The sequence below is a fragment of the Protomyctophum bolini genome (assembly GCF_963924005.1).
Source record: "Protomyctophum bolini genome assembly, chromosome: 12".
NCBI lineage: Eukaryota > Metazoa > Chordata > Actinopteri > Myctophiformes > Myctophidae > Protomyctophum > Protomyctophum bolini.
This window is the reverse complement of record NC_137873.1, coordinates 24877679-24895599: the sequence shown is the minus strand read 5'-3', so window position 1 is coordinate 24895599 and position 17921 is coordinate 24877679. Positions and strand designations below refer to the sequence as shown.

At 42.7% G+C, this 17921-nt stretch overlaps 1 protein-coding gene across 3 annotated transcripts in view; it reads left to right on the top strand.

Moving 5' to 3' along the window:
- The window catches only part of LOC308325751 (3',5'-cyclic-AMP phosphodiesterase 4C-like), a 97051-nt gene that overhangs the window by 32162 nt on the left and 46968 nt on the right, over positions 1-17921 (top strand). For 2 of the 3 annotated variants that reach the window (XR_013965067.1, XM_080778425.1), the window contains exons 4-7: positions 6952-7149; positions 8844-8883; positions 8993-9063; positions 12956-13002. Coding sequence is in view for 2 of the 3 variants with exons in the window: in XM_080778425.1 (XP_080634551.1) it covers positions 6952-7149; positions 8844-8883; positions 8993-9063; positions 12956-13002 (356 nt within the window). In the remaining variant the exon portion in view is untranslated. Of the gene's footprint in view, positions 1-3118; positions 3230-6951; positions 7150-8843; positions 8884-8992; positions 9064-12955; positions 13003-17921 lie in introns of those variants that run through there. The other variant, XM_080778426.1, reaches the window with a different exon arrangement.

Here is a 17921-nt window from a genome sequence, read left to right as displayed (position 1 = left end):
TTTGCATAAATTATTCAGCCTACTAAGTAATATTGCCTCAGAATAATTTAGAGGCCGAGTCAGTCATACAAATGTCACAGACTGAAATATGTAAAAAGGCTGTTAAGAGAATCAAATGAAAGGAAATGATAAATGTTAGATTATCTCAAGGGGTGCCTGGGATGAAAACATTTACAGGTGTGACCTTAGACAAAAAAGTTTGTGAACCACTAATCTCTCAAGAACAGATTCCAGTGCTGCGCTAAAGGGGGTGACGTTTTACCGATGGGTTCCCAGATTGGAGAACCACTGCCATACAGCAGTAAACCACTTCGGGATGCCGAAGACGAGATTTCTCAATAGAAGCTTTTTTCCACGGCCCCTAACTTATGAACCAATGGTTGATAATTGTTTTGTCTCCGTGTGAAAGAAGAGACATTCCTCTGCCTTCCACAATGCCATTGCTATGTACTGTATATTGCCCCAGGCAGATGAAGTTTGGCCCCTCTCGTGTGTGAGGGAGGACTTCACACCCGTAGTGGTGACGAGCCAACCAGATTCGTCTGGACCCAGGCTATAACCAACCAGGGCCCAGTATGCAAATATGGGGTGGGACATTGGAGAAAAAAATACTGGGACGAGACTAATATCCACGCAGTGATATTAGTATCGCTACACGAGGCTAGAAATCAGTAGCACTTGAGATATAACTCAAAGAGTGTTTTTTTTAAAAGCATGAACTTTTTTGTTCTTATTTTGTAAAAATCCAGTTCTCTAGTACTTTAACTCGAGTACAAATTTGACAGAGCAACTTCCATTTGTAGCTAAGCTGTGTGAGTATTTGTCCAGTACCACTGTGTGTATTCCCTGAAGCTTGTTGATCGGCGCACTGCGCTCCAGCTGTGTGGTTTTGGTGGAGAAAGAACAGCCAGTGTGTCTCCACCCTCCTCTACGCTGATCTGTTTCCACTCAGACAACAATGGGTGTCTCTGGTTCCGCGCGGCCATTCAGACGTCGCCCAGTCACACTCATTCAGTTAGCGCAGGGACTGGCTTGGACGTTCCAAAGGAAAACGAAACAAAACAGGGAAAACACTGACATCTGAACCGTCTGAACTTTCACTTTTGTATGGGTTTCAAGATCGGGCCTGTTTTGGCCCGACAATGATGGTCAGACTTGTGGTCATTTCATAATTGTCCGTCGTTGCCACAGCCGTTTGTTACAGTCTGTGGCACCATGCCCCAGTCCCCTCTATCTACTGTATACTCCCCTCTATGTACTGTATACTCGGTGCTTCTCAAAAAAAAATTGTCACCCCTGTAAATGACGTTTTCATCCACGCCACCCCTGAATTACATTGTGCTACTAGTTTATAGCACCTTACATTTATGTCATTAACATATTTGTAAATCTTTCCCCCCTGACATACAGTATATCATGAGGAAAACTTTAGAGAATATCCGTTTCCATTACAGGAACAGATTGAAAATGACTACAGTATGTGAACGCCAGCATCCCTATTCTGTGTGGAACATTCACAAAAAAAAGCCAATCTACAAGCTCACAACGTGACGTGTTGTGGACTTGCTATGTTTGGTGAAGAGTGTACTGTAGGAACGCACCAAGTCCAGTGCAACTCGGGTCCATTTTAGTGTCTAGGTGGGTCAAACTGCAGTGATATTGCACTTGGAGAAACCCTGTCCTATACTGTATTTCTGTGGACTTGTTTCCATAGGTCCTCAATGGAAACAAGTCACAGGACTGTTTTCTGTTATCCTTTTGGACCAAGTGTATAACTGTGATATTTGCATTTCTGTCTAATCAAGTATTCAATCAATACTTTACTTTGCTATTGGTACCAGTTGTATGAGCTTGTAGATCTATTTTAGATAAGATTTTTGACACATTTTTTTAAAACGATTACCCTCTACGTCCTACAGTATAGGCCTACTGTAGTTCCTCCTTTTTTGTCACATCTTCTAATTCTGACCTCAGCCTCACTTTTGTTAGTTCTTTTTAGGAATGGGGCAGGGGCATCATTTGGGGTCCCAGGGGATGGTGGACATTTCTTGCAATTTCATTGCAAAGAGCAACTCCCAGCACAAGCTTTGCAAGCAGTGAGATTTCTTCACTGTGCTTCCTTTCACACCATACAGTACAGCCTCTTATTTGAAATCACAGTTGAAAATCTTTCTTTTTGCCACTGCCTTTCATTGAGATTTTATTCTTCTTATGCACAGTAAGTTTTCTCTCATTTTTCAGTTTTTCTTTTTACTCCTTTTGTTTTGACTGTTTTCAGTAACTACTTTTTCTTCTTTCTTTTACTGAATCCAAATGTCATTTTATAATGACTGTGTTTACTTTGCTTATTGTTTTGTGTACATTGAAGCGCCTCATTGAAATGTGCCATACAAATTAACTTCCTGTGGAGCAGATGCGAGTGCAGCAGGTGATGTAATGGGCATGCTGTGGGAGAGAGGCCAACATACAGTAACGGATAAACATGCAGTTTAAGCTGAAATGCAAATTTCACACACTGTTTCTCAATGTCCGGTTTGGCAACCACCCATGGGTCCAAATGGACCCTTACAGTCTGTAGCTCTGAGAGTGTACAAATGGACCCTCATGGCAACTACAATGGCAACGTTTCAACCTTATACTGTTAGGTCTCATTGCGCAGGTTTAGCACCTGCCCTAAATACAGGTATATGATGCGCACACAATCTATATCACAGTTCATCAAATTGGGATCCGTAATCCAAGAGAGAGACAGACAGAGACGAGACAATTTGAGGGAGAGATAGACAGAAAGAGAGAGATTAAGAGAGAGAGAGAGAGATTAAGAGAGAGAGCGAGATTAAGAGAGATTCGATGGAGAGGGAAGCATTCAGATGAGCAGAGGGCGAGAGAAACGAGTCCAGTCCCTGGAGTCCGGCCCAGGTCTGCCCTCTATCCAGTGGTCAGCCTCAGCCTACGTTCAGACAGCATGTGGCCTTTTGCAGGACAGAGCAGCGTGTGTATGTGTGCAAGTCTGTGTGTACGCGTGTGCGTGCGTATGTGTACGCGTGTACGTCTGTGTGCATGTGTGCCACGGCAGATAGAGTGGCCAGTGTTTAGTCATGGCCAGCGAGGAGCGAGGGCGCAGGCGAGTGGAACTGGAGAGGAGGAGAATGTTCAGGAGGTCCCATAGAGGCCGCCCGGCAGCGCACTTTGACTTCAGCGAAGAGGTGGTCAGCCACCTCGCACCCAGGTGACTTTTGACTCCCGAGTACGGTGTTGCTTGTAGGACAGGACTGCTGCAACTGTTAGCTGTTGTTGTTCTGTTGCTTACTTTAGTTTGTTGATTAGTTTTATTTTTGTATTTTAATTTGTATTAATGCATCAATTAACCACTTAAGCATTAATTTGTAATAGTGAAAGATCTACAAGCTCACAACGTGGCACATCATGACGCATTGTCATGATGCCTATAGACTATTAATCTATTATTTTATTACATTATCTTTTTTTAAATAATCAATTACATTAAGTTTGATTAACTGTGATGCATCTCTAGCTTTTACAGTCATACCGTATGTTCATACTTTATCGTACAAGGCAGTACAGTATGAAGGCTCTGAGTGACTTGTGTGTGTGATTAAGTACATCCACACAGAACGATGACATAACGAGGTGATAAAGTGATTGTTCGGGACAAGATGGGATTTTGAGCCGTGAAACAAGGCATCAACCTGTATGAATCAAGGCAACCTGTATGAATGAGGCATCGCTAAAGTTTGATGTGAAATAGTTGTGTTTATTGGTCACACTCCCGGTGTGTAAAGGCCTTTACAGTATGTGTGTATTTTGGAATAAGCATAATTGTTGCTGTCGGGCAGAAACCTCTTATCTCCTTATTTAAACATTGTGTTTTTTCCCGTATATTAATGGCCTACTACTTGATCATACGACAGTGTCACACACAAGTAACAGGTCCTCAAGCTCAATTTGAGCTTGTAGATCTGCTCCTTTTGCTATTTTAGAATTTACATCCTGAAAAGTAACAGTTTTGGATATAATTTTGAGCCGACAGAGATGATAGACTTTTGACGATAGCATCTATTCAAATGCTCTATTTTGCAGATTAAATAAGGATTTATATAGCAAACCCAGGTTGTTGAATACTACTACGGCTTAATGCATGATTGTGTCAGATTAAGGGATTTTAAATGCACCGCTGTGTATTTGCGTGTGTCGTCTATGATGACGCACACGGGGTTGTACCCTGGGGAGAGAGGGGGAGAGTGTGAGTGTGAGTGTGAGTGAGTGAGTGAGTGTGTGTGTGTGTGTGTGTGTGTGATCACTCTTCTCTGGCAGAGGTGTAGGTTGGAGAGTGTCCCTGTGGCAGATCAGATCAGACAATCCCACAGATTAGGGTGAGGTGTGGTGGCTGAATGTGGGTCAAACACTAACATGGTCTGACGTGGTTCCATTAAGGATAGACAGACTGATTGAGTGATTCCTGAGGACAGGCTCATCTCGTGTCTGCAGTTGGATTATTTATGATGTAAATGCAGTGGTTGAATTTAACATGCTGCTCCATGATGAGGCCCCAGCCTAATTTATACGTTGTCATTATGATATAATGGCTTCTTCTTGAGTTGTTTCTGGCAAGCAAAGCTGTCTTTATCAATGATAAATTAGGATTTATTAGGAGCAGGTACTAGGCCTACAAACAAAACAAAATCTGTGGCTGTCTCTCTCTATCACTCATAAAGCTCTCTCTCTTTTCAGCATCTCTCTCAAACACACTCGCACAATCTCACTCGCTCACTGTGAAATCTGTGAGTCGCAAATTAATGGGTTTTGTTTTGAATATTTTGTTTTTATTTTCAATTTTTCACAACATACACAGACAACCCGTCCACAGCCCTCCCCCTCCCCACATACAACCCCACATGCATAGAAGACAGCACAGTTGAAGCATAACAATAATAATAATATTATACAAAATAAATAATACAATAAAATACATAAAACGTGGAAAAAACAAAACAAAACAAGAAGAGACAAATCTACTATACAGAAAAAGTTGTTTCCGGAATAGATCCAGACTAAGATAGCTGGAAATAACTAACTTATAACATTTCTGATACAGGTAAGGACAAATTGTCCATATAATTCAAATAAGGTTGCCAAATCTTCAAAAGAAATTCAATCCCTTTCGAATTTCTCAAAATATAAGTAATCTTCTCAAGAGGAACACAGCTGTTTAATTTAGGATTACTGGTATATGATGTTGTCCTGGTGTGTGGCGCCGCTGATCGCTGGACCTCTGCCCTCTAATAAGCCCAGTCCCATCTGACCTCCGGCTCCTGCCTGGTGATCTAGTTACAGAATGACCCATCCGGTCCTCCTGCCTGGTGATCTAGTTACAGAATGACCCATCCGGTCCTCCTGCCTGGTGATCTAGTTACAGAATGACCCATCCGGTCCTCCACCCCATTTCATGGTGAAGACTGGACCGTGTCCGCCCGTGGATGTCGTTGGACAGACGCAAATGCAAATATCGCATTTCACACGTACTCATTTTGTATCGTCTCTAGTTTTGAGGGTTGATGAAACCTAAGCAGAAACTAAACTAATAAAACTACTAACACCAGACAGAGTACCGTGACAAATCCTATGTCTGAGCTGATTTTGGAGATCAGTCACGGACGGTAGTTTTCTTTGGTTCCGCTCCCCACCTCGGAGCACGCTGGTCAGATCAAATGCATGACTTTGTGTCTATGACGTCCGTGTCTACGTCATTGATGGATTTAGTTTGAACAATGGCATGGTTTAGGTCGGACCTAGACCTATGCCCAGCATTGGGGGCTGACCTAGATTGATTCTATAGTTACCCCCCATGTGCATACGTCATGCATAGGTATATGTGCATGTACACACACACACACACACACACACACACACACACACACACACACACACACACACACACACACACACACACACACACACACACACACTTCCAACCCTCCCCCTTTTTCAATCAATATATATATGGATCTCACCTATGACCTACACGTAATGGACACATTTTAATGGTTTTTATTTGCTCACTATTTATGGAGCTGAGTCAGCTGACCTGTGTTTTTGGACAAAGGTTGTTTGGTTGATTTGTATGATAATTGTGCAAGCCTGCATAGTATCAATAGTTTAATGTTTTGTGTCTAGGAAGAGACATACTGTAATTGTCATTGTCACCATGGATTAAAGGACAACTTTAGGTTTTTTCCAACCAAGGTTCATGGTTTAGGTTGTTATTGGAGAAAGTAAAAGATGAGTGATATTTTTTTAATTTGCTGCTTTCTTTATTGTTTTACAAAATGTTATAGCGATTTCTTTTTTTATTATTTACTATAGTCCTACTAGACATCAAAATTACATCTGGCCACAAAAGGATATATCCAAAAAAACAGAGGTTAAAGCCTCTCAAATGGCTGGCTGTATATACAAAACATACAAATAATACGTTTTGATGTTGTTTTGGTTGAAACGGGGCTAATGTGGCGGGCTCTTTTTGACTTATTGCATTTTGTTTAACAAGATTTTTCTGTTGTGAGATTTTATACCAGAGACCAGATTCTACAAATGTCTTCTTAAATCCTATCCTATAACCTATGATCTATATCAGTCTTGCTCAAACTTCTTTCAAGAACCCTAGAATTATGCCGCTGACCTCAAAATATTTTGTTCCAGGGACACCCCAGAAGCAAAGATTTGAGTTAAAGAACTTTCACCGGGAAATAATAATAAGACATTTTCAAAAATAGCAGATCTACAATCTCGTAGCGCTAGCTTGTATATCTGCTATTTTTCAATAGCTAAAGTATAAAATAATGGTTAACGTGGTTAAATACTAAAGTGCGTTCCAGGTCTTGATGGGTTAATCCAGGTGTCATCATTCTCCTCTCGTCTCTTCTCTCCTAGCTTTGAGATAGAGAATGGCTCGTCGGCGTGCGGCAGCCCGTCAGACCTCCAGGCGTCGTCTCCGGGTTCGGGCCTGGTTCTGCATCCCAACCTGGCCAGAGACGGCCAGCGGCGAGAGTCGTTCCTCTACCGCTCTGACAGCGACTACGAGCTGTCGCCCAAGTCCATGTCCCGCAACTCCTCCATCGTCAGTGAACTGTGAGTCCATTGTCCAGAGGTCATCAATGTGGCCGCACAGTGTACGCGGACACATGTGTCTTGTCCTTGTCCTTGTCCGTGTGGGGGTAGTTTGTTTGTTTTTAACATAACATTACAATGCTCTTGTTTTGATCATAAGACCCAATTACTGAATGTCAGTTTCAGGTTTGGTGAGAGAATAATATTCTCTCACCAAACATATTAGGCACAGTATGACACTGATTTATTATGGCACATTAGTAGTCCACTCTCAAATGTGTTATTTTCAAGGATTGTATTTGTATGTCCATGGCAAAAATAGAAACTTGACAAAGATATCCACCACAAGCCAGCATGGCGATGGTCCCTGCTGATGCCTCACAATCTGGGCGCCCATTCTGTAAAATAATATTTGTTCCCTTTATTTTTGCCTCTGGGGGAACCACCTCCTTTTTGTGTAGAACAGGAACTCAGTTTGGCTCCACTTCCTCTCTGGTACTTCTGTGTTTATTCCTACTAACAACATCATTACATGTTTAGGGCAGTGGTAGTTGACAGATTAGTTGCCTCAAGCTTGAGTTATTCTTGGTTGCACATCGCATTTGCGCATCGAATATACAAGGTCATATGACCTTGCAATTTGGCTAGTTTCGATGCATGGCACTGTGCAATACATTAGGCATAAACCCTGCTGTGCTCATATTCAGAATGGGCTTCCAATTTTTTTGTGTAAAGCAATGGTTTATCTCTAGCAGTAAAAGCAATTAAGCTGGCACACTTGGAACTAATTAATCGACAATAAAAAGTAATGGAGTTTCAAGTGTGGCAAATGTACCCTTTTACAGTCATTACTTTCAGTCTGTCACTTCACCTCAGTCACACTAGCTACACCTAAAAGCTATATCACTGTTTCTCAACCTACCAGGGATCAAAATAACTAACACTTGATTGTACACATTAAATTAACACTGAGAATTGTACGGTATAGATTGGGATCCCAAAGAGAAAACATTCTCTTTGGGATCCCAATCTATACCGTACAATTCTCAGTGTTAATTTAACTCTGAGAGTGTACAATTGGGTCCATTTGGACCCCTTGGAGGGCCCGGACCTGACGTTGAGAACCAATGAACTATATCAAGTTATAATAAGCATCAATCAAACTAATCATTAGAAGTATTAGTATTAGAACAATACCCTAGACCTGTATCGGGTCAATGTTTTATCTGGGTCCCGGGCAGTTTCGGATTCCATAAAAAGCAGAGGTTACAGCCTCTCAATCTGCACGTTTCAGATTATATTACCTCAGGTCTGTTTATCATTATGTGCATTTACAGTACATGATCTGTACTCGGGAGGACTGATTCGGAGTGAAAAGCCTGAAGTGCTGAACTTGCGTGATGATTACGTTGACCTAGCTAGAATCAGATTACCGGTACTGCAGCGCAGAATAAGTTGAGCTTCTCACGCCATGGCAAGCTGCCACTTGAGTTGAGAGAGCAGACCATAGTTGATCATGGAATCATTCTTCAGTGACGTGAAAACATACTGTACATCTGTTATTGTAGGCAACAAACTTCAAGATTCCAAATGGACTACTTTATCTCTGGCATCAGCTGCTGGTAGAACAGCATTTAGCAATTATTAGATTTTCAGATCCATATATTGCCAGAATTACATGGTTGACCCTACTAATATCTTTCTTGTAATTTCAGACATGGAGAATCAGACTTGATTGTGACTCCATTTGCACAGGTAAGGGTCAGACGCATTTGGTTCTGCCCTCAACACCATGTCATGATTGACAGCCATCAGTAAATAAATTGTAATTACTGATTCGGGTTATTCTGTTGTTGTTTTTTAGGTCCTGGCAAGTCTCCGCACAGTCAGGAACAATTTCACCACATTGACCAATGTACAGTGCTCGTCAAATAAGTAAGTGATTCCACCATGGCACCAGAAAAAAAAAAAATAATAATAATAATAGTTCTTGGTTGGCACAGTGGTAAAGTACCTGCCCACCACTGTGGAGTCTAGGGGCTGATTCATACTCCTATTTTACCGCTGGAGTGCCGAAATTATTTCGGTAGCACCGAAGAACCGACTTTAGGACGGTACCCGCTCCCCCGAACCTCAAATGACGTCACATTGTAGGCTCTACAGCGCCGAACCGACTTTTATTTCGGCTCTAAAATTATATATGAGAGTATGAATCGGCCCTAGGGGCACTCCTACGGACTGGAGCAGCACCTGTCAGTAGGAAATGTTGGGTGGGAGGAGTGGTGCGGAGTCAGTGGGGAATGTTGGGTGGGAGGAGTGGGACGGAGGCACTGCATGTTAAATTGTTCTTAACACTTAGCCCGCTAGCATTTATTGACAAATTAGGATCTAATTCACGCCAGCATTTTTCCCAGTTGAGCTCTTATTTTGAAAAGCCACATTTCCAGACTTCCGGCAGTGAGAATAAACTAGGGAACTATCAAATCGATCTATGCCGGTGCACTGGAGGGCTCCACATCGTCGGCTCTGTGCCATCAAAGAAACGTTGTTTTGACCATAAAGGGAATAGGAGATACAGGCGATTGAAAGAAACAGATAGAATGGATGCGTTGTAAATATAATATCACCGGTGTGAAGTGATCATCGTACGTCATGACGTAAACATGTCTATTTGCTCAGACGTAAATTCTCCATTCATTGTCAATGGGAATTCAATCGTTGTGTTGATTGATTGATTGAAGTATTTATTATCAGTTTGCTGAATTACAGTACATTTCAAGCACAATTAACTCCATACAAAAACTGTTAACTGTGGGGCGACACCCGGCATAAAGCATTACACTTGTTGACAATAAAGGGTCCACCATTTTCAATTCATCCGAAAAGGACAGAAATAGCCGATTTGCTCGTCCACACATATGACATACAGCAGTGGCGGAAGGTTCCTATAACGACAGTGGGTGCCCACCTTAGAGTAGCCTATATATTTTAAGGTGCCCACCCGCCCTGCAACTTATTATTATTGGCTTATTATTTTGCCAGTGGGTGCTTCTGCTCCTGAGCACCCACGGAGTTGACGCCACTGACATACAGTATATTCTCTATTCATTGTCAAAGGGAATTTAATGTTTGTGTGAGACGAAGATCTATTCTACACTAATAGCTGCATATAGTTACTGGTAGTTTCCAAGTTATTCTCAAGTAGGCCACAGACCCCTGCCCCCCCCCCTGTGACTGTGTCAACATGGATCACTTGGGGGCGCTAGTGTGTCACAGATGTCCTACAGCAGCCTCTAAGACAGGTTTAAAGAATATGTTCTCATGCAACTGAGACTTCAGAGAGTTTCAACATCTTAAGCTTCCCCAGGAGTCCTGTGCTAGTTTCTGCCACGGCTGTTTGCATTTGAACGCCTCAGACAGAGGACTTAAAGCAGTGTTTGTACTATACTACGTGACACCAGTTTGCTGAAATATTTTCATGATTTGGGGGAGAATAGTTCAGTGACATCAGATTAGGGATGCAGCTGTCAAATTATTTTCTTAGAAATCCGGGGACTGTAACAAAATCATAACTTTTTCGATTGATCGAATAGTTATTGAATAACCACTTGAGAGTTATTATTGATTAAACACTTAAGTGTTATTTTATACTACAATGATGACAAAAAAAGTTCTCAACACTTTCTTTTTTTACTTACTTTCTTTTTTCTCCTATAATGGCATGCCAAAATAGGGATCGATTTTTAATCGATTGTTTCATAAAAAATATTGATTATCGCTGATTTTCTAATAGATTGGTTCGATGGCGAAATCCACATCAAAGTTCAACAACGTACAAGGCACGTGATGTGAAAACTATGGCTCAGAGAAAATAATGATGCCTGGGCACTTCAGGAGAGACTACCCAAATAAAATATACTGGCGCACTCGACTGGTCTGCACGTGTTTTATTGTTTTGACGAAAGTCGAAACGTCAGTGACTCCTGCAAAACAATTACTTGGTAGTGTCTCCTGAAGTGCCACAGCGTTTTTATTTTCTCTGATGCTAAATTACTTACGTGAAGATTTCCATTCTCTGCTTGGAAATGAACGGGAGGTGAATAATTCATTTGCACATGTCGTCATACCGTAACCATTGAAGGGCACCATAAACCCACTGTCTTCCCAAACAGTGGGTCGTGACTCGGGACCCAATTGTGAGTAACGGACCAATTTTTATGGGTCACAACTCCCATTTGTTTTCCTACATTTAAAAAAATATATATATATATCTTTTAAGATATTTTAAACTAAGCAAATCTAAGAAATTCCATAGCCTACATAAAAATATAGAATTAAGAAGTAGTGGAAAAAAGCCGGGTCTTGACCTGAAAAGTTTGGGAACCACTGCCATAAACCAGGGGTTCTCAACCTGGGGGTCGCGACCCCTCGGGGGGTGCCGAAATTATATAAAAAGGGGGGGTTCTTTTTTTTTCAACTGAATGGCTGGAAAATTAAAATTGAGAGTTTACATATGTAGTACACATAGTGCATGCATAAACTTTCCTTAAACTTTTTTTCAGTATTTACCGTATGATGTATTTGATCTTTTATTAAGGTTATTGTAGCGGTCAGTTTGTATTGGTGGTGTGGCGGGGGCGGGGTGGGGGCCGCAAGACACGGCCAAAGCATTTTCTGGGGTCCCAACTTTGAGAACTCCTGCCATAAACCATACACTCCCATCCATCCATCTTCAACCACTTATCCGTAGTAAGGTCACGGGGGCAACAGCTCCACCAGGGAGCTCCAGACTTTCCTCTCAGAACTTACTCCTGGGGGATCCTGAGGTGTTCCAAGGCCAGTGAGTCGATGTGATTCCTCCAACTGCGCCTTGGTCTGCCCCGGGGGCTCCTCCCAGTGGGACGTGCCTCGAAGACCTCCCTAGGGAGACAGACGCCCGAGAGGCATCCTAACCAGATGCCCGAACCACCTAAGCTGGCTGCTTTCCAAGCGAAGAAGTAGCGACTCTACTCGCGTGACTGAACTTCTCATTCTTACCCTATCTCTAAGGGAGATGCCAGCCACCCGTCGAAGAAAACTCATTTCGGCCGCTTGTATTTGCGACCTTATTCTGTCGGTCATGACCCACACTTCATGACCATAGGTGAGAGTAGGAATGAAGATGCCCTCCCAATAGTGTCATATTCTTTCTTTCTTTCAATATATTCAATATAACACCATCATGTGGATAGAGGATATGCGCATGCATAAAGTGAGTGGCAAAGTGAGTTTAGCATTGTTTAATTTAACGCAATCAGATAGGACTTTTCTGTTTAGGTGTTTGGGCTGTCAAAGCCAGACTGTAGTTTTATTTTGCCATGATGGTGATGTCACACACATACACTCTATAAGGTCACTTAGGGCTACAGTAGCATCAGACATGAACAGGAAAATCCTCCTTAGTGTTAATTTTTCTCTCGGAAAGTAAAAGTTTTCCCATATGGTTCAATGTCTACATTGTTTAACCCATTTTGCGCGGGAACCCCTTTTGGTGTTAGCATTATGTTATGCTTTAGCTATTGAAATATAGCAGATCTACAAGCTCGTAGCGCGCCACTCGGTGGCACGCTATGAGCTTGTAGATCTATTTGCTATTTTGGAAAAATCGAAGAACGACTGACATAGAAACATAGCTTTTTCAGAAAACTGTCAGGATGTAGAAGACATTTTTAGAATCTGATCTCGGGTCAAAATGGGTTTTAACACTGTTATTTTCAACCTATTTATTGCCCTACTGTGTGTCAAGCTGTTTAGCCTAAACAAGAACTCTACTGATCTTTGCTCGTAGGAGGTCTCCGGTGGCCCCGCCCCCTGTCACCAGAGTCTGTCTGCCAGGTGAGTCCTGCTGCAGTACTATGATGATGTCACACACACCATCAGTACTATGATGATGACACACACACCATCAGTACTATGATGATGTCACACACACCATCAGTACTATGATGATGTCACACACACCATCAGTACTATGATGATGTCACACACACCATCAGTACTATGATGATGTCACACACCCCATCAGTACTATGATGATGTCACACACACCATCAGTACTATGATGATGACACACACACCATCAGTACTATGATGATGTCACACACACCATCAGTACTATGATGATGTCGCACACACCATCAGTACTATGATGATGACACACACACCATCAGTACTATGATGATGTCACACACACCATCAGTACTATGATGATGTCACACACACCATCAGTACTATGATGATGTCACACACACCATCAGTACTATGATGATGACACACACACCATCAGTACTATGATGATGTCACACACACCATCAGTACTATGATGATGTCACACACACCATCAGTACTATGATGATGTCACACACCCCATCAGTACTATGATGATGTCACACACACCATCAGTACTATGATGATGTCACACACACCATCAGTCAAAGAAAATAGCCGATCTACAAGCTTGTTGATATATAGCGGATCTACAAGCGTTGTGAGCTTTCAGATCTTCTATTTTCAGCATGCAACCAAACATAAAATGACTGATTTTTAGTTCTACTGGATCTCTTCTCCACTAGTCCCTCCCTATCCCTCCCTGCTTGGCACCAAGCATCACGGGTTGGAGCTTGGATTGGGGGCTTAGATCAACTACAAATGATTCACCGAGATGTAATGGGTCAAATGCGGAGAACAAATCTCGCATTCAGCACTACAGACTTTAACCTTTAACCTTTGTCTTTTAGTTCTTCTCCACTAGTCTCTCCCTATCCATAACATTTTAGTCTAGTTTCTATTTGTTGACAAAATTGTCAATATATCAAGTCTTCTATAGCCGTTTCCTCCTCCCCACCTCTCTGCCGTCTTCTGTTCCTGCGTCTCCGTCTCAACTACTGCTCTGACACTCTGACATGTCTGTCCGTTCTATTGACACGGTTATGCACATCCATTCTTGGCGCTGGTGCAGGACAGAATAATCAAAATGGGAAACTCTTCATGTTTCTTGCTTATGTTGGAACTAACTTGTGGTAAATTAAATAAAGGTCATTATTACGATTAAACTGTAGATGTTTAACTGTTATAGATGACGCACACACACACACACACACACGCGCGCGCACACACACACACACACACACACACACACACACACACGCATAACTTTGAGTATCTGAAGCTTTGACTTCAGGCCTTTTTACTTTTACCAGAGTTATTTTATATTGTAGTGCTGCTGCTTTCACTTAAGTAAAACATCTGAGTACTTCTTCCACCACTGGTCCTTTACATGTACATGTGCAACAACTCTGTAATCAGGGTTTAGGTCGCCTCGCCCTCTCCCTAACCCAGCCTCAACCTACTGGAGCTGTGCACGTGGTTATGGTTTGAGGAAACATGCACACCGAGAAAACATGCATGCACGCACGCAGCATGCAGGCGCATGCTGACGTTATCTGAGATGGAAGGAAAAAACGAGAGAGTGAGACAGGCAGACAGACGGAGAGTAACTTAGACAGACGGTCCTAGTTAGAGAGACAAACGGACATTGTTATGTTTATATCTTGACGTTTCTCTGATAAACATGTAGTATTTATTTTTCTCTTATGATGTCTTAATAAAACAAATCAGACAGACAGACAGGCAGGCCAGATAGACAGATGGAGAGACACAGACCAGACAGACAGACAGACAGACAGACAGGCAGACAGACAGACAGAGACCCCTCTGTGTCCAGTTTTACACACACTGTGTTAAATTAACACTCAGTATTTAGCTGTGTAGATCTATGCAGGGGAGAGCAAGCAGGAGTGGGAGTGTGTGTGTGTGTGTGTGTGTGTGTGTGTGTGTGTGTGTGCGTGTGTGTGGGGGGGGGGGGTTGTCAGTGATATTGTGGTTCCTGTAGCGCTGGTTGCTGCAGGTCCATTGACGTCATGCTGGCCCACATACGGGCGCTCTCCGCTTCCTATCAGCACAGATGGGGCCGTTAGGAGCCGTCCCCCGGCAGGAAAAAACACGCCAGACACAACATGACTGCGAGGAGTCCCTCATTGTCCTTCCTCCTCCGCTCCCTCCCTCCCACAACCTTGACCTTGCCGCCGGCTCCCATCGCGGAGAAAAATAAATAGAATTCAGATATCACGACGCTGCACGTGTTGTACACCACTGGTTCTCAGCCTTTTCTAATGTCAAGGACCGGCGGTTTGGTATGCATTGGTCCACAGACAGACCCCCATTTGACATGCTTATCTCTGGCTGGGACCCAATGCCAGCACGGTGCATGCTTGGAAGAAGGTTGTGGTGACCGGAACATTGCGCGTTGGGCGGGCTGCTTTGTCTGTTTATCATAACCCTTGAGTGTACACTGAGGCACACACTGCACCTATAGACGAATCCATGGAGCAGTGCCCTGTAGGCCAGGTGTAGCTAATCAGTGCTGAGATTTAAAGCTGTACTTAATGTTACATCTCAGCTATGGCCGTGCCCTGGGCTCCCCTCCATGGATTTGTCTATAATGGTCCATTTGATTCATAACTTTAAATTATTTTGCTGGCCACCCCCTGGAACGCTGGACTCTACCATATGTCGAGAACAAGCATAGTATTTGGTTTGATACGAGTAGAATCCACAGACTTCATCTTTTTTTGGGGGGGTTTGCGGCCAGTATTTACACATCCATAAATGCATAGGAAAACCGAGACTAATGTATCAATGACCATAGGTGGTATCAAAAACGGAGGCATGAGGCATGCTGCTCATCAATTATTTGATTAAACAAAAACGTTATCAGTAGAATAATCACTTCGAAAATATAGTATACCCCATGGTCAGAAGCAAATGGAAGTCTGGATATACGTAAGCGTGTACACCTGCCACTAAACAAGCACACCAGAGAGCCAATAACAATGAGTCAATGAACGCAGCGTATAGGAAGGACGCTCTCAGCCCTCCCGTCGCCTCGTTGTCTTGTTTCTCAATACAATCATTCATTGGCAGGAAAAGGAGAACAGATTTTTCCTGTTTTTCGCCGTCTGTCTCGCCGTTTTTTGGGGATGAGGTAACAATGTTCCCACTGTTAACGAGCCGCATCACGGCGGGAAGGAGGGTACCTGCGTGTTTCCGCACGGGAGCGCCGTTGTTGACAGCAGCAACACTGAGTACCTCCATTAAAGGGATTAACGAGGGTGGAAAATGAGACTAACAACACACAGTCGCACACACACACATGCAGCGATTTTGTGAATGGCACACATTTTCTAGCAGCTTCGGATGTTATCAGTTGATTTCATCAGCCCTTATCAACACCATGCAATGCAGCCAGTATTGTCAGCCATTGTCCGATGTGACGTTGTCCGATTATTATTAACCGTAATCCTAAATCTAACCCTAACTTGAACCCTAACGCTAACCTCAGTCGTAACCAGCCACGTAAGTCCCCTAACCTCATATCGGTCTTAACCAGCCATGTAAGTCAGTTTCACAATGTTTTCGCTTCGACGGCAGTAATTTCACTTCCACATTAGTCTGCCTGTATAATGGGAGGTGGACGGCAGCGCGATCCGGTCTAGGATCGCTAAAGAAGGAAAGGCAGAGCCAAAATAATATTTAAAAAATAGTTCTCAGCGATGCGGATTGATATCCATAATAAAGCTAATCTGACGGAACATTCCAACACGAGCGGAAGGTTATTACAGTCCTTATGGCGGAGCATTCCGCCAAAAGTACGGATTGTGTTAAGCCTCTTCGTGGCCTGAAAATCATTATGTTTGTGATGTCCGTCGACCCAACGTCCACCCACAAGACAATGTTATTTTTTATTTTGATCTATTTCTCAGATTCTACTATACTGTACTTGTAGGGAGACACGGCCCACGCAAGTATAGTAATAGAAGCACACATGCACGCACGCACATGCGTGGACTAGAGCGTTCGTGCGAGCGAACACACACACACACACACACACACACACACACACACACACACACACACCACAACAACAACAGTATGGTTCAAGAGAAGTTGACTGTGGCAAGGAACCACAGGGTTCAGCAGAACAAGTTTGTTGTCAGAAAGACAAACAGACTTAGACAGAGAAATGGAATGGCAAAAGTCAGTGTTGAACCTAATTTACAATTTGTCCTACTGTAAATTACAGATAAGTAATTATTTTTCTTCAAGCTATTTTTAGTTGATTACGTTTCAGACGTCACTGTCATTGGACGGTTTGATCGTGCTTGACGTGGGGAGATGGAAATATGGAAATTAACCAAAGGAATGAAAAGTACGGCTGTCGCCTCAGATTAATCAATGAATTAGTCAACCAAACCTTTGTTAGTTGAGGAGTCTTTTTTTATGGGGTTTTTTCCATTAGCCAGTGTGAAATCAGCATTAGATGTTTACTTTTCAGCCTCAGCAACCGCTTGATTGTAGCAGCAGTGGTTTCCATCCAGTGTTCATATGATTGTAGCAGCAGTGGTTTCCAACCAGTGTTAATATGATTGTAGCAGCAGTGGTTTCCATCCAGTGTTAATATGATTGTAGCAGCAGTGGTCTCTATCCAGTGTTAATATGATTGTAGCAGCAGTGGTTTCCATCCAGTGTTAATATGATTGTAGCAGCAGTGGTCTCTATCCAGTGTTAATATGATTGTAGCAGCAGTGGTCTCTATCCAGTGTTAATATGATTGTAGCAGCAGTGGTTTCCATCCAGTGTTAATATGATTGTAGCAGCAGTGGTCTCTATCCAGTGTTAATATGATTGTAGCAGCA